At 35.3% G+C, this 21,011-nt stretch overlaps 1 protein-coding gene across 2 annotated transcripts in view; it reads left to right on the forward strand.

Annotated features, from left to right (window-relative positions):
* The window catches only part of LRP12 (LDL receptor related protein 12), a 130,636-nt gene extending 124,799 nt beyond the window's left edge, over positions 1-5,837 (forward strand). For both annotated transcript variants that reach the window (XM_072603299.1, XM_072603298.1), the window contains 2 exons: positions 465-597; positions 3,508-5,837. In XM_072603299.1, coding sequence (XP_072459400.1) covers positions 465-597; positions 3,508-4,371 — 997 coding nt within the window. In that variant the 3' untranslated portion in view covers positions 4,372-5,837. The remainder of the gene's footprint in view (positions 1-464; positions 598-3,507) is intronic.
* Positions 5,838-21,011: the final 15,174 nt, after the last annotated feature.

Consider the following 21,011-nt stretch of genomic DNA (forward strand, 5'->3'; position numbering starts at 1 on the left):
TTATAGAAAAACTACAAATAAAATTTAAAACAAATATTTTGTGCCCTTTCTTTCCAGGCACTATTGTGTATATGTGATTACACAAACGTGATATAACAAAAGAATGAAACTTTGACTTTACCTATTCTTTGCAGATGTAATAAATGGCCTAAAAATAACTTTTCCTATATTGCTGCATAATTAAGAACATTGAGGAGTCTATGACTGTCATTGGCCCTTTTACCTGGAAATGGTTAAAATATGGTCAGTGACAGATCTCGTACTGTGACCTTTAGACAAGGTACAGAATTCATCGAAAGAGAAATCAAACCTAATTGAGATCCTTATAGTTTAGATGGAAAAAAAATTTGCCTTTATAATAGCATTCAAAACAAATGGAAAATGCACTAAAATTAAGTGAAAAGTATTTGTTGATACATGTAGGAGTAACTTGTTTTCTTCTTCCCTTTTTCTGCATTTAAAAGATCATTTGAAACACAGTTGTCAAGAGTTGAAGCTGAATTATTAAGAAGAGAAGCTCCTCCTTCTTATGGACAATTGATAGCCCAAGGATTGATTCCACCAGTTGAAGATTTCCCTGTTTGTTCACCTAACCAGGTACAGTTTACCTAATAAATCTGAAATCAGATGATCAAAACACTTCTAATACACACATGGAGCAGCTAAGTGACGTGTGGCCTCAGACATTTACTAGCTATATAACCCTGGGCAAATCACCTAACCATGTTTGCCTCAGTTGCCTTATCTATAAAATGAGCTGAAAAAGGAATTGGCAAGCTACTCTAGTATCTTTGCCAAGAAAAACCCATATGAGGTCACAAAGAGTCAGAAATGACTGAACAACAAAACCCAACCACCACCATCATCCCCCACCTCACACACAAGTCTGGTAAAATTAGAGAAATCCAATGACCCTTTCATGATAATCTTTTAAATCACCATATTTTTTTTTTTCTGTTTAAATAAGCTATTGTTTATGGAGCTTTGGTAGCTCTTTTACTTTAAGACACATTTTAAACAATTCCCATTAAGAAAAGTGTTGCATCTTTCTTTTAACATTAACACACTCCATTTATAATGATTTCAATAAATTATTAGTTGTAATTATTTGTTAGGAGAAATTTCTTGAGTATTTCATAGAATGATTTGTTGAAGTGAAACTAAAAAATTAAAGTTCAGGAGTTAAGCTGTTTGTTTAGTAAATAGTTGTTTTTAATGGTTTGTCTGGAAATTAAAAGCAAAATTTATCTGTTAGTCATTCTGTAGCAGAGTAACAAATAGAATAATTACTAGTGTTACAACTTAGATTGTGTTTCATTTTTATTTATCTATTTTCTAAGTCATAAGAACTGAAAAATTGCAAAATAGGCCAATACAGATTTTTTATGTGATTTTGTAAAAAGTGAAAGACATTTCAGAATCTGAAGACAATATTACAAATCACCCTAAAACATAAATTTTCCTCCTGATTGTCATTTTTATACTTGTTTAGAAAATGTGCTTAGGGCTGAATTTTGGAATATCTCTAAAATAACAGTCTTGTTTTTTGAGAGCGGTTAAAGGGATAATATATTTTAGGTCTCCACGGAAATCCAGAATATCGTATTGTACTAATAGAGGAGACGACAAAGAAAGAAACCTCCTCAGATGTGTACATAGATGTACCTTTCTTTCTTTTTCCTTCTTTCTCACATCTTATCTTTCATATGAAGGTCAAGAGTTTGAGAGGGAGATACTGAGTCATTATTTGGGGAGAAAGAAACTATGTCCTTTTGCATATTTGAAGCAACAGATGACTAATTTGTGAATGTGGAGGATTTTAAGTGAATTTATAGTCTTTATGTTGCTTTTCTTAACCACCAGGTGGCGATTAGAGCCTTTAGTTTATGTACGTGGAATTTGAGTTTTGAAAGCAAAATATAGCAAACTCCCATTCTTCTAGAAGGGTTAGAGAATGGTATATTGGGGTTAATTTTTTGTTCTTTATCAACATATATATTCAGTAAAGGATTAAAAATTGTTAAAAAAAATTAGACTATAATAAAGTAGTCGTGGTCTGATAGAAAGAGCGCTGTTGGAAGCAGAATATCTTTGTTCAAGTTGAATCTAAAGGCTTCAGTTTCCTAATAGAGAAATATATACTCCATATTACAGCATCTTCATGAAGAGAAAATAAGATCACATAAAATGCTTTGTAAGCTATATAGGGCCTCAGAATTGGGAGTTAGTAGTTTTAACCGCATTTTGGTTGTAATAATTTAATATATGATGATTTGGGTGTCCAAATACCTCAGGGTAATCATTTATTGATACCAATTATTATGTGATAACCATGAAAATTGTGGTTATTTGTACTTTATGGTTATATAGATTCTGAATGAAGAGAAATTCTGTTTTGTAATGTATTTCCCTCTTTAATACTTCTGGATATGTGATTTCATCTTTTTCATATTTTTTCACTTACGCAGATCACAGCTTTGTCACCAGGCATCTGCTTGCAGCTTGGTAGGTGGCACCTGCCACATCTTTTAGAACTAACCTTTGAAAACCTTTATGAAGTGTGGGACTTTAGTGGAGAATCAATTTTTTTATACTTCTAAAAATTTAAACATAAAGTCTTAAAGTTGATTGTGAAGTTGTACTGTCACATTTTGGGGTTTTATTCGGTCTCAAAAAGTTTAATAGTTTGCATTAAAAATAAAAAAGCCTAGTATTCATGAAGCTGTAAATCATTAAATAGGTTATACTTTATATTCCTGATTTGATGTTAAATTTTCCAGCTTTGTCAGTATTTAAATAAAAGTGAATTGATTTACTGTTGGGACATCCAGGGTAATTGAAGAGGAGTCATGGGGTTTTTTAAAAAATAGATTAAAAGTTTATCCTTATATGTGTATGTAATCTTTAAGATGATAAGGATTAGGCCTGTAGTTTCATTGATGGAGAACTAACAGAGGACGAAACTCTCTCAACCTGTGCAGATCAGCACCTCTTCTACCACTTATAATTCAAAGAATTTCCTAGAGCACAGAGCTGCTAAGTGATTTATCTAGAGTCCCAAAGCCACTCTATGTAAGAGATGAGATTTGGATCTAGGTCTTACTGACTTCAAGACCACCTATCTCTATACTTAAATTATATTAAGAAAATGGAGATGAGTGGTAAGGCTATCTTAAAACAGCTAAATTTTCTAAAATGTTAATTAAGATCTAAAGTACAATATAGAGGAATCTATATGGGAAATCCCTTAGTAGGTTTACTTATTGAGAATAAGATTTGATTCTTTTCCTCAAACAGTAACAGGACTGATTGATAGTGTTTATTTTCTCCCATACAGTGTTGGAAGAGATGGTTTTATTTTACTCTTACTGCCTCATGTTGGTTTGTAATATTTTAAAGGCCTTCAAGATATATTTAAATTAAAATTTATCCATAAAGCACATTTTCTAATAGTATACATATATAATGTTACAGTTTACATGCATCTTTCCTTTTCTGATATTGCAGGCCTCAGTTTTGGAAAACCTAAGGCTCGCTGTGCGATCGCAGCTTGGATTTACCTCAATCAGGCTCCCAATAGCAGGCAGATCCAGCAACATTTGGAATCGTATTTTTAATTTTGCAAGATCACGTCATTCAGGCTCGCTAGCTCTGGTCTCAGCAGATGGAGATGATGTTCCTAATCAGAATTCTAGTAGAGAACCTGAAAGAAATACTGCTCACAGAAACCTATTTTCAGTGGAGTCTGATGACACAGACACAGAGAATGAGAGAAGAGATGCTGCTGGAGCAGTTGGTGGAGTCGCTGCCCCTTTGCCTCAGAAGGTCCCTCCCACAACAGCCATAGAAGCAACTGTAGGAGCATGTGGAAGTTCTTCAGGTCAGAATACCCGCAGTGGTAATACCGATAATGGAAGGGAAGTGACCAATGCAGAACCTCCAAGTGTGAGTCCAGCTCGTCATCAGCTCACTAGCGCGCTAAGTCGAGTGACTCAAGGTTTACGTTGGGTACGCTTTACATTAGGGAGATCAAGCTCTGTCAGTCAGAACCAGAGTCCTTTGAGACAGCTTGATAATGGGGTAAATGGCAGAGAAGAAGATGATGATGTTGAAATGCTAATTCCTGTTTCTGATGCAGCATCAGACTTTGATGTGAATGACTGTTCCAGACCTCTTCTTGATCTTGCTTCAGATCAAGGACAAGGGCTTAGGCAACCTTACAATGCAACACACCATGGAGTAAGGCCATGTAATCGAGATGGCCCTTGTGAGCGCTGCGGGATTGTTCACACTGCCCAGATCCCCGACTCATGCTTGGAACCAGTACTCAAAAGTGAAACAAGTGATGATGAAGCTTTGTTACTTTGTTAGGTACAATTTGAATAAGGAAGATTGTATACGAGTTGGAGCAATATCCAGTCATTGTTTTGTACTTTATAGTTAAGAAAACTAGTTTTAGTTAAAAAAAAAATGTCCAGGGCAAATTCATATTCTGATGTGTTAGCCTGCATGATTAAATAAACACTTCCAACTCTACGAACTGCTGGAGTGCACATTTTAGCAGCTACACATACGTCAAGTATCCATAATGTTAAGTAACCAATGTCCATCCCGTTAGTTTATAATTTGTTTATCCTGGTACTGTAGTTCACAGTAGAAATATGGCTGCTGGAAACTCATATGACTGTCAGGTTATTTATCCTACATTAAGAGATTTATTTGTACAGAGTGATATTTTTCCTTAGAAACTAAACCTGTTGTTATTGCCAACATATACCCTATAACTTAGTATACTAAATGCTGTTATAGTTGTTAATGTGCAAAAAATCCACATTTCCCCCTTATTTTTGACTTACAGAACATTTGTCTAAATATTCTTGAATTTCATCTTAATAATATGAATTTATCAAAGGGAGGAAAAATTTCTGTCTTTTTTGTTAAGTTAAACATGCAGTGGTGTGTGAAATGTAGGCGTAATTAGATGGACTGATGGCAAATACAGATCTTTTTATAGATTTTATAACGTGGACTTTAATACAGTACTCTCTAAAATGGTACAAACCAAATGGTACGTAAAATCATCTCTACATGGGGACAGAATAAAGTGGCCGAAGATACTCTACTATGCATTAATTCTTGAACTTTATCAAATATGTACAAATACTGTGCCAGATAAGTTACAGCTGGTAATATCTTTCCCTGATATATACAGGGTCTTCTTGTATTGGACCGAAAGGATTTGCACTAAAATCATATCAAGGTCTCAAATGAGCTTAGTGCACAAGCACTATCACTTTAAATACTATTATTCGCTAATACTGCAATGAATATATATATTTCCATAGCTCTTTTCTTGGGGGTGTTGCATTTTTATTACAGTTTAAATTGCTTTGCCGGTTCTCTATTTATTTATTGTATTTAAAGACTGAATTACCTGGTTGTAAGAAAAAATTTTTCTGTATATGTTTTTTGTTTGAGGAGCAGGGTTTTGTAATTTTCATTTTGGAGAAAAACAAGTGGGAAAATCGTTGTTTCAAATTTTGTGATAAGAAGGTTGATATGGCTACTAAAGTGATTACAAGACCCTATGTCCTATTTTTATTGTCAACTACTGTTTATTTATTCTTTGCCAATCTGTTTTAGTAGCTTAATGATTCAGTATAGAAAAATGTATTTGTGTGTGACTATGCTATTTATTAAATTTTAAATACTTTGCTGAATGTCATTTTAAAGCATGTTTAAGGTCTTGTGCATTTGTCGTGTTATGCTGTCAGGCAGAACTGACTAAAATGTTTTAATATGTATCAAAATTAAAATGACTTTTTGTTATGCCTTGAGGTACTTTTTAAATCCAAATTGTTCTTTGCTTTTGTTTAGAATTGGTGCATGCAAAAAATATAATCTGTAAAATGCACATTATGCCTAAGAGAAAAACTAAATTGAGTGAAAGGCATAGCCAGCTTCTCCCCTTAATTCACATATAAATATTAAGTCAAAAATATAATGAGATGTAGTACAATTGGTGGACTAAAAACATAACTAACTACATTTCTTTAAAGTTTGGTCAGTTTATAATATAGATATTAGTCCTGACATTCAATTCCAAGTATAAAGAAGTTGCACTTTATTTCAACGTGATGAATATCTCTTTTCACCACAGAAAGCTGACAGCAAAACTATACACTTAAATTTAGTGAATAAAATTATGAAATATTTTAAGTTCAATCGTTTTATGCCATCACTGACTAGGTGTGGTTATTATTACTATTCATACATAAATGTAGCGCTGTTATACTGATAATAGTATCCTTCTAAATAATTCACCCTGAAATAAAGTGAACAGAAGAAGTCGTAAGATTAGCCAGTACTGGTGCAGCTCCTAGTAGAATAAATACCACATGATTAATTAAAACAGCATGGCGACAGAGGAGTCACTGAGAGAACAATAATCCAGTTGTACAAAGGCATTTCTTAATTCGCCCCTCTGAATGGGAGAAGTTGGACTTGTTCAGACGAACAACAAGACACTAAACAGCTTGAAGAACAACAGCTTAGTTTGTGATGAGGCTTTAAAAAGAAGCGCATGCTTGAGGTCACTCTCTTGTGTAAGTTCGCACAAGAATTGTCTTGATTCCATATCTTCTATTTAAGGTTCCGTATAATGCTACAGTATGAAATTCTTTGCATAGATATATTGCCCTAGGAAAATGTAATATGTGTATGTTTATACATAATAGATTTAGTGCTAAACATTAACGTAGAGCCCATATACCTCATTTTTGGAGGAAGGAGACTTAAGACTAAAAGAAATTATGTAATATGCCCAAGTTCATCCAAACAGGTAAATGGAGGCTAGGCTTTGAATCTGGGACTTCTGACTCCCATGTTCTTTCCATTACAAGTTGCCTTCTAGTTTCTGATGTTATTTGTTTCAGATGTCATTTAGTATTTTTGTAGTATAACTTTAGTGTTTTAATTTTTAAAAAATCCTAACTTTTTAAAGGAATGTAATGGAAAAGGTGCTTTCTCACTGATTTTTATTCATTTGTAGACCAGACTTTTTCCTATGTAAATTTATAAATCAGTGGAAAATGTGGTTAGATGAACAGATTTGATTTGAAAATCAAAGTTTTCAGAAATTTATATTCCATTAATATTCCATTCTACATTATTATCAGTAATAAGCAAGGCATGTAGCTTTCCTACTCAGATCCTCAGAAAATGCTGTACTTTCAATGTACCTACTTAAGAGGAAGGAATTTAGATGATTATTTTTTTGTCTTGAGGTTCAAGGTTGGATTTAATGACATAGACATCTAAAATGCTTCTCTTCTATGCTAGAGAGAAATTATTTTTTTCACACTTTGGCCAAAATTCAAACAAGAACTCAGTTACCACATGCCCATAATCATCACCATTATATCCTTAAGGGTTTGAGACTTAGATATTCCCTTCCATAAACCTTAATTTGTTCCAACTTTCTTGAAGTGAGGCAGCATCTTGTAGTGGATAGAGATCTGGCCTTTGAGCCAGAAAGACCTGCCTCCAGGTCCTTGTCTCAGATACATACCAGGCAAGTCACTTAAACTCTTAAGAGCACTAAATCAGAGGTCTCAAACCAGATTAAAATGTAATTGGGAAATATTTAAGAAAATAACAATATAATACACATATAATGTTAATTTGTGATTTCCGAAGTCAACATGAGATACCATTGCTGTAAGCACTTCTTTAAAACTAAGGATTTCAGAGAAAGTGGTGATCTGCAGAGGTGAAATTTCCTCACCTGCCTGTACCAATGAAACTGCAGGTCCATTCTCCGTTTCTATACTTCCTAAAATGAAACAGCTTGAGAAACGTTGTATTATCGGTAGTTGAGACAACTATAAGCTTAAACTGAATGCTTGTGTTCTTGTTTTTGTCCTAAAATTTAAAAGCACCATTACTAGAATATGCATATATAATTATATTTAGTTTAAAATTGAATATCTGTAATCCTGAATTGTTACATTATATGGGAGGTTTCATAATCAGGAACTCAGGTAATTAAAGTGACCAGTGTTTTTAAAAAAGTGATGACAATTGTGTATTGTAGCTTGAGAAAAAGAGAAAAGATCTGTCTTTGGCTCCATCGCTGTCTTTGTAGCCCTAATGCAAGCAGTTCAGTTTAGTCATGCAGCTATTGGCACTGATCATTTACATACTTGGGAGAGTTACTAGTGATAATTGCCACACCTGATGGTCTTTTTCTCAGTTCTCATCCTCCTCATTTTATTGGCTACATTTGACTCTGTCCACCACTGTCTCTTCCTGTCTACTCCCGGATACTGGGTTTTCTTGACATCTCATTTTTCTTTTGAAGCCTCCTCAAGTTTCTTTGCTGACTTGTCATCCATATGAGGTCCCTTAACTGGGTATTCCCCAAATTTCTGTACTAAGCCCTACCTCTTCTCCCTCTACAACACTCTATTCAGATAATTTCATAAATTTCCAAGAATATAACTATGAGTCCTATGCAGATAACATTTAATATGATAATATGTATACAAGTGTAAATGTGTACAAGTATACACGTGCATACAAAAATAATAAAAGAAGAGGAAGATTCAGCTTAAAAACCACTAAAACTTTTTGGGACACCCTGTATAGATATGCTCCCAATCTCCATGGAGTTTCTGTCCTGTATTCACCTATGCAAAGTGGATATTCCAGAAATATTCAGTCTTAAATTCAAACCTGTCAGAAACTGAACTCATCTTTCCCCTAAACTCTTCTGTCTTCCAGACTTCCCAGACACTGCCCACCACCATGATGCAGTCTTTCATCACCTCCCTCCTGGACTATTGCTATAGCTTGCAGACTGGTCTCCCTGCCTCAAGACCCTCCCTACTTCCAGTCTATCTGCCATTCAGCTCACATCTTAAAGAACAAGTCTAACTGTTATCATTCCCATAGTCAGCTCCAGTGGCTCCCTGTTGCCTTCTAGCATCAAATATAAAATCATCAAGCTTTTAAATCTGTCCCCTCCTACCTTTCCAGTCTTTTTACATGTCATTCTCTTACAGGTATCTGTGATCCAAGTAATGGTGTTCTTGTATTCCTTGTACATGACATGCAGTCTCCCAAATCTTAACATTTTCACTGAGTGTCCCACATACCTGAAACCCTTTCCTTCCTCATCTTTTCCTCTTAGCCCTCTGTCTTCCTTAAAACTCTCACTTTCTGCAAGAAGCCTTTCCCAGTCTTCAATTTTAATGCTTTCCTTCTGAGATTACCGCCCCCCACCACCACCACTTATTCTGTATATATCTTGTTTGTACATAGTTACCTGTATGTTATCTTTTCTCATTTGACAGTGAGCTCTTTGAGAGCAGGGCTTGTTTTTTTGCCTTTCTTTTTGTCCCCAACACTCAGCACAATGCCTGGCACATAGAAGGACTTAAAAAATGCTAGTTGACAGATTGATTAATTCCCTATTTCTGGCACCATCATCCTTCTAATCTCCCAGGTTCATAATCTTAGCATTATCCTGGACTCTTCCTTTTCCCTTACCCTGACATAATCAATTTTCAGATCTTGTCTTTTCTATCTTCACAATATTTCTCATACCTCTTCACGCTATTCATACAGCTATCACTGTAACTCAGGCCCTTATCACTTCTCACTTAGAAGTGAAGCACCTCTTAGTTGGTCTTTTTACCTCATGCTTCTTCCCACTCCATTTTATTCTACACACTGCTGCCAAAATGTCTTTCCTTAAATGTAAATCTTAAATCATATGGTTCTCCTACTCAACCAACTCCAGTGGCTCTAAGGTAAAACATAAAGTCTTGTGTTTAACTTTTAAAATATAACCTAGCTTCAAACACACTCTTGAGCTACATGAGATATTATTTTCCAATCCTAAACTGTGATCTAGCCTTTTCCCTGTTCCTCACACATGACACTCCCTGTGCCTTTACCCTGACCATCCTATATGCCTAGAATATATTCCTTTCTTACCTCTAATTCATAGAATTGAGGCAGCTAATTGATAGAATAGATAGAATACTGAACCTAGAGTCAAGAAGACCTAAGTTTGGATTTGACCTCAAAATATTTACAAGCTATGTTACTGTGGGTTTGGGCAAGTCCCTTAACCTTTACCTGCCTCGATTTCCTCACCAATAAAATGTAAATGATAGCACCTACCTCCCAGGGTTGTTGTAAGGATAAAATGAGATAGTATTTATAGTTTGCAAACTGTATAGTACTCTATAAATGCTAGTTAATTCTAAGACTCAACTCAAACACCATCTTCTGCATGAAGCCTTTCCGGATTCCTGCCCCCTCCTCAATTATTAGTGACCTCCTTCCCACACTACTTTATATTTAATTAATTTGCATGTAATGATATTTATTCGCTTTGTATTTGTGGTATATATATTACAGATGTGCTTATCATGCTTTTTAGATTATAAGTTCCCAGTAAAGAAGAATTATTTCATTTTTTGTACTTATACCAAGCACCTAGCACAACGCCTGGCATATAGTAGGTACTTAAAGAATTGTTGAGTATTGATTCTTGTAAAACAGTTTTAGCCCTACACAGCTGTTCTCCAATTTGCCAAACTAGTACTTTAATAGAGTGCCTGTTACGTTAAAGATGATGTCTATAATAGCAAGAAATATAAAACAATTTTCTTCATGAGGTAGCTTCCAATCGCTTTTGTCTCCGTTACTGTGAATTTCCCTGTGTATTTTTCATTTCCAGCAATGAAAAAAATAACCTCATTTGATGAAATCACTTTGATAATGTTATTCTTTTATCTTTTCAGTTTGTATCTCTATAAAATGGGAAGCCTCCCTGATTGCCTTTCTTGCAAGAACATTGTAAGAATGAAAAAGTGCTAGAAGGCTTTTATGATGTTAGCCATGGAAGTAAGAAGCTCATCTTGTTGTTTTGGACAATTCAAGGAGGCCTAGTCACTCAGTGTTGCTAGACAAATTGTGAAAAATCCCTTCCAGAGCTAAAAATAGGAGTTAGAACTTCTCACGTTATGCCTAACTTACCTAACAAATTTAACAAGCATCTGTTAAAATAACTAGTGAATGTTAGTAAGCTGCTTAAGACAGGTGGGCTGGTAATTCTTTCCATCACTCACTGATACCTAGTTGTCTTATATCTGGCTATCCTGAAGCTCTTTCATACAATTAGAAGGGTTAAAGCTTTATTCGTATTTTATTGTGTGGTGGTGGCAAATTCTGTTTTTTCATGGTGTACATGTGCTGATCTAACTCTATTCAGATGTTCATGATAGGTTTATTGTTTGTTCTGGGCCACCTCTCCATCACAATGGCTCCTTATTTTTTCATAAGTCAATTAGAATTGCTTAACCGACCAATATCCATGTAAGTAAGAGTACTATATATGTGGTTGCTTATAACATTCATTGAATGTCTAGCTGGCATCTTCAGGAGAGAAACACAATAAAAGAGCCATTCATTTAGTTATTTCTATGAAAACCAAGATTTCTATTTTCAAGCCAAGTAGATGCTATTACTCATTGGTTGACATTAGTGATTAAATGGATCTTAAGCGTCATCTTATCACAGATCCTTTATTTTTAGGTAATGGACCGAAAGCAGAGATAGGTTGTCACTTCCTCAAGTTAATCTAGTTAATAGCAGAGTAAGAACAGAAGGCTAAATACCTGACTTTCTGTATCCTCGGTTTACCTAATTAGATTATATGAAAACCACCAATTTTTCCCATTAAATTGTTAGAGCTTTTCAATTTAAATTTAATGATGAAAAATAAGTAATTAGGAATCATAGTCTGGATTTATAAATTGTCACCATCAATGTATAACTAAAGCTTTTGTCCAGTGGGTGTTTTCAATTTTTTTGAGTTAACTTTTCCTTTGTTATAGAAGGAATAGGGAACCTTTCACCACTTAGACATTTCCATTTGTATTTTAGACACCCAGAAAATAGTTTCCTTTGGTGGGTCCTGGCCTATGTGTGTTCATTTATGTTTTAGGTTTTGCTAGTTGACCATCTAGCTCTAATTACAATAAGGTCTGTTAGTCAACAAGTGTTTGTTAGGTGTATACTATGTGATGGGCACCATGCCAAGTGCTGGAGACACAAAATCATAGTCCCCAACCTCAAGGAACTCACATTTTAATAAGGGAGACAATACGCAAAGTGCCATATGCAGTGTAAGTTGAAGGGAAGGTATGAGATAAAGGCCTCTTATAAAAGATAGGATTTGAGCAGAGATTTGAAGGAGATCAGGTAAAGTGATCTTTGCCAAGTTCCTCTTTTAATCGAATGCTTCACCTGTTATATGTTTGGGTAGGTTATTTATATACTAAAAGTTATCTCCTTTCTCATTTGGATTGTTAGAAACTGGAAAATTTTCATAGCCTGAGTGAAAACTTAAAATACAGGGTTTTCCCATGTCTGTCTACTTTTACATTGAGAACTAGACATAATACCACAGTAAATCTTTTGACATTCATTAGTTTCTAGTCAAAGCACTAGGGGGAAAAACACACTTTTTTTAAACCACATTTTTACTAGGAATGAATATGCTGTGTTTTTTGCAAAGTTCAAGCTACTTCTCATCTCTTGGCTATTTCTCAAATTATATTCCATGTAATATAAATAATGTCCATGAAAGAAAAATGATGCTAGCAGTATTTTTCCTCTGAAATATGAAATCATGTATAAAATGTTCAGCAATTTTTTTTAAGAAAATAAAGTGAATTTCCTCTATTTTCTCTATAATTCCTCTGACCCTTTTTATCCTACAGGGATTTCTATACTCTTAGATCTCTGCTCCCTTTCTGAACCAGTGTTTATAGGATTCTGGCACAATGGAAAAATAATGCTGTGTTTAGAACCTAAGAAACATAGGTCCCAATTCTGTCACCTACTTACTACTGATGTGATTTTCGGCAAAGCATTTAGTGTCTCTGGCCTCAGTTTCCTCATCTACAAAATTAAAGAGTTGGGCTTAAAGACCTTTAAGGCCCCTTCTAGTTCTAAAACCTGTGAAATTATGGGCCTGTAAACATCTCAAAAAGGTGACTAAATCGCCCTTAGTTTATCTAGAATGTTTTAGACATGTGAATTCCTTTTCTGTAGTGGAACTAAGGTAAGTGATGACTACTTTCAAAACCTCAGGGCAGAATAACTCAAAGTAAAAAGTACTGCTTTAAATGAAAGTGGTTCTGCTATGACTTTCTGTTACTTTATAAATCAGATTCCTTCAGTTTTACAAACAAACAAACCCTTTTTTGATGATTAGAAAGTATTCCCCAATAGTCTTCCTAAACAGTATTTCACTTTAGTTCATACAGTAAGTCAAAACTCCTGATTTAGTTATAGTCAATGAAAATGGGTAAGGAAGATTTGACAGCTAATGATCTAGCAGGGTGATGGAACTGGCAGGGATTTCTGCTTCGGTTCAATAATTCTCGTCACTGATGATTTGAGGAGAGTTCACCTAATGTTTACCTTGTACTGTTTCCTAAGTAGCAATGTTTTACAGGTTGTTCTGCTCTCCTGTTAAATTCTATAATTTTACTAATATTTAAATTTTTTATAGATAGAGACTTGGACTGACTTCACTTTAACCCAATTTTTAAAAAAGTTTCTTTTATGATTATTTTGTCTTCCCAGCTAAGTTATGAAATCCCTTGAAATTAAGACTCATGTCGTCTTCTTACAATACCCACCTGTAACAAATTCAATTCAACATTTATAAATTGCTTACTATAAACAAATCGTTGCTAGGAATACAGTATAAAAGATTAAATTATTACGTGGTCCCACTCCAAGATTTTATCATCTAAAGCAGGTTGATTGTTAGGTGAACAAGTAACTATCCTACAAATAGATGCAAAGGACAGTTCCAGCAAGCTGGAGAACTTAGAGAAAAGAGATATTATTTCCAAGTAGGGGGAATACAGATGGTTTTATGAAGGAAGAGACCCCTGAGTTAGTCCTTAAAGGAAAAGAAATTCAACAAGTAGCTATTTAAAGAATTAAGGGAGCCAATTACAGACATGGAGGGTAATGAGCAAGGTATACATGGATAGAATAGAATGAGAATGGGAGGATCTAAATAGCATACTGGCTGTAGTATAGATCACTTTAAGGTTTGCAAAGTGTTTTACCTATCTTATCTCATCAGCCCTCACCGGTACTTGATAACTATTGTTATCCACATTCTAGAGATGAGGGAACTGAGGCTGAAAAATGTTAAGTGAGGAGTTCATGGTTACACTGCTAGACAGGGTCTGAGGCAAGATTTCGGCCCAGGTCTTCCTGACTCCAACACCAGTGTTGTATCCGTTGTGATGCCTAACTGCTCAAAGAAAGAGTGTTGCATATGCAGTAAGACTGGACAGGTAGTTTAAGCCAGTTGTAGAGAACTTTGAGTGCTAAGAAGTTTAGATCATATTCAGTAAGCAGCAGTATACTACTGAAGGTTTTTCTTATCAGGGAGATAAAGTTATTGAAATGATTACAGTTAAAAGATTGGAAAGACTATCCAAGTAACACTGAAGAATGAATTGGAGGTCAGAGAGGTTGGAGGAAAGCTGGTCTGGAACAGGAGCCAGGCTGAACTTGGAGTTTTAAGAAACCTGAATTTCATTACTGATAAAAACAATAACTAAAATACAAACATGGGAGTCAAGAAAATAAAATGGTAAATACAAGTGGACACTTAGAAGGGACTTTATATTAGAAGGGACTGTTTATATCCTAATAGGCAAGGATGCTAGAAAAGTCCTCTCAAAATCCTCATGTCACAACATGTAATCAGTTGGGACATATCTGCAAATAATTTTGTTAGTTTTGAAAAGAAAAAGGGGCAAGGATATATTGAGGAAAACTGGAGGAAAGATGGGAGAACTTGTTAATGCACATAATCAGGTTGTGTAAGTAAAAGCATACAAACCTGCAAATATTTGGGGAAGTAAGCATCACTTTCTTCTAAACTGATCAAACAAAGGCCACGCACACAAACACACATACACTCTCCCAGTCATGGAGGGAATTTGTCTTTAAGGAATATTTTTTTTCAGTAAGCTTAAGGGAAAGAATAAAATGGACTTACATTAATTTTTTTAAGAATGTTTTAAATAAAAAGGTTGTGAAGATGCTACCAAAGTGAAATATTGTATGCATTTTCAGGTAAGATTACATTGTTAGTTTTGTTTAATTGTTTTATTTTGTTACATATTTCTCGTGAAATAAGGGTAATCTTTGTTTCAATATAAAAACGAAATACATTGACAAAACTTTAAAAAAGTAAAGGAAAAAATATGACATCTCCAAGATTTATTAGGCATGCAATAGATGACTCACAACTTTGCTGAACTTCAGTGTTCTCACCTGCAAAATATAGGTCCTAATATTTCCACCACTGTGAGAAAAGGCCTTTGTAAACTTTAAAGTTTATCTTGCTTTCTCAGTCCAGGGGAGAGGTGATGAAGGCCTAAGCCAGGATGGTGGCAGTATTAGAACCAAGGAGAGGAAAGATTCCTGAAATTGTGAGGATAGGACCTCTGGGAGTTAGCAAATGATTAGATGAATACCGGAGAAGGGAATGATTAAGAAAGTAATCGAAGATGGTTTGTTTTGAGATATGGCATTACCCTAAACTGGTCAAAAGGCAGCTAGGTGCCTCAGTGGATAGAACACTGGACATTGAGTTAGGAAGACCTGAGTTCAAATCTGGCCTCAGACACTTACTAGATGTGTAACTCTGGGTAACAACCCAGTTTGCCTCAGTTTCCTCATCTGTAAAATGAGCTGGAGAAGGAAACGGCAAACCACTCCTATATCTTTGCCAGGAATACCCCCGGGGTTAGTATTGGTGTGCTATGATCCATGGGGTCACAAAGAGTTGAACACTACTGAACAGCAGCTACCCTACCTTTCTAGGCTTCTCTCATCATACTTCTGTTCTCATATCTTTCATTCTCATCAGACTCTCTACCTCCAGAACACTGAACTTTTCCATCTCTGGGCCTTTACTAATCCCTATGCTTCCTGTGTACTGACTCCAGCACACCTCTGTGGTGGAAGTCATCTTTCAAGAAGTCAAGACATGAGTGCACTGGAAAAATGAAGGGGAGGAAATGGGGTGGAAAACAGACTGATTAGGTAGTAGTGTTTTAAGGATTGTTATTTTTAGTTTTTGTGTTGTTTTTTAGACTGGTGGAGACATGCATATATAGGGCAAAAAAACAGTAGAGAAAAAGAGGGAAAAGTAATGGCTAATGAAGGAAAGTCAAAGAGGAGACCTTCCGTTTGGCAAAGAGATGGGATACCTCATCCTCTGAGAACATTCCCCACAACATAATACATCTTGCCATTGCTAATACTGGAGGCTTTGTTCTCCTTTCTGCTGCTAGGATTGGAATAGGAGTGTCTACTTTTGCTGCCAGAGTCAAAGCAGGGTGAAATGTGTTCTTAATTCCAAGTTCCAATTTAGAACACAGAATACATTTTCCCATAGAGATAATGTCTAATCATATTATGGTAATCCTGAACATGATTTTGGTTCAGAGAAACTGAGATGGGTCTTATATACCCACTGCATCAAGTAAGCCCAGATCAATATCCCTTTAGATTTTCTACATCTTTTAACCATTTATTACATGGGTCCTCTGTTCCCAAATAGCTTGGAGAAGGACATAATTTGTTTGTTTTCCTCAGTCCCTTGTACTTCCAAAAAAATATCCAACAATTCCCAAGGTTTTCTTTTTTAAGTCACTTACAACTATGCACTAAAACAGGAATTTTCAATACTTTTGACTTCATTATGCAACTGATGAAAGTGGAGACTCCTATCCCAATCCTAGCAGCAGAAAGGAGAACAAAGCCTCCGGTATTAATAATGTAATTAATAATAACAAGAGGACATATTATGTTGTGGGGAATGTTAGTGGTGTAATTTAAATGAAGATAGACTAAGTAGTGGTCAGATAAGTAGGAGGAGAACCAGCAGAGAGCAATGTCCTGAAAACCTAGAGAGAAGAGAATATTAAGGAGAGGGTGATCTAGAATGTAAAAGGCTGCAGAGTTGTAAAGGATAATAAAGATAGAGAAATATAGTAACTTATCCCCCCAAATTCATTATGTTAAATTGGACTATTATCATGCCTGTCAAAGATAGTTCACATTTTTAAAGTTAGCATAATTTGTAATATCAATAATATAATAAATATAAAATAGATACTTTAAAACTTTAATAAAATAGAATTTAAACACTAAAACATAGGAATAGGAAATAACAATAAAATAATATAATTTAAGCATAAACATAATAACATGTATAATAAACAAAACAGTAAAAAAATTGCCTGAAATAATAGTTGTGATCAAGGATGCTTATACCCTCTATTATTATTCATTGTAACTTTAGAAATTCTAGCAATTGCAATGAGAAAAGAAAAAAAAGGAGCAAGTAGTAGCAATGAGGAGGCTTAAAATATCTGTTTATCAATGGTAAGGTGGTTTATAATAATTATAGTTGATATTTGTATAGCAATTAAAAGTTAAAAATGAATTTTAAATATCTGAGCCTTGCAAGAATCTTATACCATAGGTCAGGGATGGGGAAACTTCAGTCTCAAGGCCACATGTAGCCCTCTAGATCCTTAAGTGTGGTCCTTTGACCACAGAACATTTGTTCTGTGAAGTGTGGATTCAAAGGGTCACACTTGAGGACCTAGAAGGCCACATATGGCCTTGAGGCCTCAGGTTCTCCACCCTGCCATAAGCTGTATCTTACTTTGTAGATGAGAAAAACTGAAGCTCAACCAAGTTAGGTGACTTACTCATGGTCATACAGCTAGTAAGTTAGAAATGGAATTCAAACCCAGATATTCCTGATTTCAAATCCAACACATTACCCTGATATCTTGTTACCAAACTGGTTTAATTAGAAAACACAAGAAAATCAGTACAATGCTTATCTATATATGATAGATTCAGTAAAATAACACAATAAACCTAAACAAATCATTAGTACCTAACTTCTCCATGTGGTATAGATTAAGATGAATATTTTTTGGACATGGTCGGTATAGGAATTATCTACATATTTGTTACAAAGGTGTTTTCCCCCTTTTTTTCAGTGGTGGGGAGAATTGAAGAAAGAGAATGTGGATTTTTGCCAACTGGAAAAAATAAACTTGGCTTGAAAAAACCCCACCCCTGTGGTGCTCAGTTTCCTCACTTGTCAAATTGTGGATTGGAGTAAATGACTTGGCATTGGTACCATCTCTAGAACGATGATGATAATATGATAATGATGGTGATGATGATGATGATACCATTTAGATAGCACTTTAAGGTTTGCAAAGCACAATAGTATCTCATTTTATCCTCACGATTCTTGGACATTAGTGTATCTATTATCCTCATGTCACAAATAAGGAAACTGAGACAGACAGTGGTTAAATGACTTGCTCTGAATCCCAAAGCTCTTTAAGTATCTGAGGCTGGGCTTAAACACTCTTCCTAACTTTAGGTCCAGCACTCTGTCCACTGTGCCACCGAGCTTCTTCAGCATTCGTAAGTTCCTAATCATCGATTTGAGACCTGGTGTTATGCCTTGGAGATCATCTAATTCAAATCACCCTTTTGACAGATTTTATATATCACTAATGAGAGAGCTCAAAGAAAAGTGAGAGTAAGAACATTTTTTAAAAAGACAAAATGTCATTATATGTTGGGAATTTAACCTACCCAGACATGCAAGCATAGGGTTTGTATGATAAATAGCTAGCCATTTTGTAAAGTACCTACCATGTGTCAAGTGCTATATTAAGTGTCTTACAAATATTATCTCTTGATTCTTACAAAAATTCTGGGAGGTGGATGCTATTATTATCCACATTGAGATATCCACTAGAGGCAATAGGAAGACACCTTAGGCTTTTAGAGCAGGGTAGGGATATGCTCAATTTTGCTGTTCTGCAGGAAAAAAAAAAAAAACAAAAATAGATCAGTGGAATAGATTGGATAAGTAAGAGCAAGATTAAGAGCCAAATGTTTATGGAAGTCTACTGTTTGTTATAGCTAATAATACAGATAAGTAGAGAAAGAAGGTGCTGATCCCATTGAGACCCATTAGGAAGCTATTGCCGTAGTCCAGCAAAAAAGAGACTGGCGGTATATATTAGGGCAGTGGCCATGTGATTGGAGAGAATGGGATGGATGTGAGAAATGTTATAGAATTCAAATGTACAAGATATTGAGAACTGATTGGGTATGGGGGGAGGAAGAGGGGAAGTAAGTAAAAAACAAGGAATTGTCACTACATTGAAAACCTGAGTGACTGGTGATACCCATGACAGAAAGAGAGAGAGAGAGAGAGAGAGAGAGAGAGAGAGAGAGAGAGAGAGAGAGAGAGAGAGAGAAGGAGGGAGGGAGGGAGGGAGGGAGAGAGAGAGGGAGGGAGGAAGGAAGGAAAGAAAAAAGGAAGGAAGGAAGGAAGGAAGGAAGGAAGGAAGGAAGGAAGGAAGGAAGGAAGGAAGGAAGGAAAATGAGGGATCAGATTTGAGGGAAAGATAGTGAATTTGGATTTCTACATTGTTGAGTTTGAGTTGTTTATGGTGCTTTCAAGTGACCCAAGAGGCAGTTGGTAATCCAGACCTGGAATTTAAGAGAGAAATAAAGTCTGAATATGTAAATCTGAGAGTTATTTACCTGAAGATGAGTTAAATATCTGTCCAAGATATATGTACTAATGGACCAGCTCTATGGATCCTCCATCCTGCAATTTATCAACATCTAGTGCCAAAGTCAACAAACCATGACCCTTGGGCCAAATCCAATCCACCTCCTTTTTTTTGTTACAGCCCATGAGCTAAGAATGAAAGCTTGTGGGTTGAACAAAAAATAGACAGTGGACTAGATTTGGTTCTCAGACCATAGTTTGTTGATCTGTGGTATAGATGATAGATATAATTTATCTACTTGGCTTTTCCTGAGAGGGAATTGGGATGATCTCTTTTGAATCATATGGATCTCATTGAGAAGGCTCTGCCATGTTCAGAAGATAGATATGACCAGTACAATGTTATCCACAGACAGAAGCATCTTAATGACATCACTATAAATAGAGGAAAAGTTTTTTTGGATTTGGTCTCTGAGTTGAACATTCTCCACCATTGTGGCAGAAGTTGTAGACTTGCTGGGGATGAGCTCCCAGGAATTTTGTGTGTCTCCAACTGAAATGCAGTCCCAACACACTTCTAGTCAAAATGAAAAGATAATCCTAGGAGAGTTTCTTTAGTGTTTAACTTTCCTTCTTTTGAAAACAAGCACTTGATATGACACAATTTCTATCCCTTTTAGTTACTCTTTTTAAAATCTTTTTTCATTACTTTGCTGCTTATCAGACCCTTACTGAGTAATCATGTTTAAATGCCTTCATTAGCCCTGAGCAGATACAAGTCATTTTTAATTGGACTGACAGACAACCATCAGCATTTTCAAGACCCAGTAATTGGCATATTTGTCAAAGTAAAGCATGCCAAGGAATTCTGCAAGTCAGCAAATACATGACTTTCAGGAATGAAAGTTCATCTTTAAATAAGTAGAGGATTACCTCCATTTGCACTTTTAATATCTATATTATTTGGTGTGTCATAGGTGAATCATACTTGTATAAAGTATCTTGTTTGTTTCTTATCCAGACAGATATAAGACAATTTGCCTAAGAAATTTAGCTAAATCAGAAATTGGAGTCAAAGCATTAAGGTTAATAGCAAACAAATAGTAAATTTATTTAGCCCCTATGAACCAACAAAGAAAGGTCTTCCAGGGGTACATTGAGAAAGTTTGTAAATGTTTAGTGGTTCACAGTTACTCTTCAACTACCCTTTAAAAAATAACTTTCTATTTCAAGATGAAACATTTTACCATGGCTTTTAAAAATATGTGATTTCAAATTTCTCCAAGTTCACAAACATTCATTAAGTACTTACTATGAG

Source organism: Notamacropus eugenii, chromosome 4 (assembly GCF_028372415.1).
Source record: "Notamacropus eugenii isolate mMacEug1 chromosome 4, mMacEug1.pri_v2, whole genome shotgun sequence".
NCBI classification, from domain to species: Eukaryota; Metazoa; Chordata; class Mammalia; order Diprotodontia; family Macropodidae; genus Notamacropus; species Notamacropus eugenii.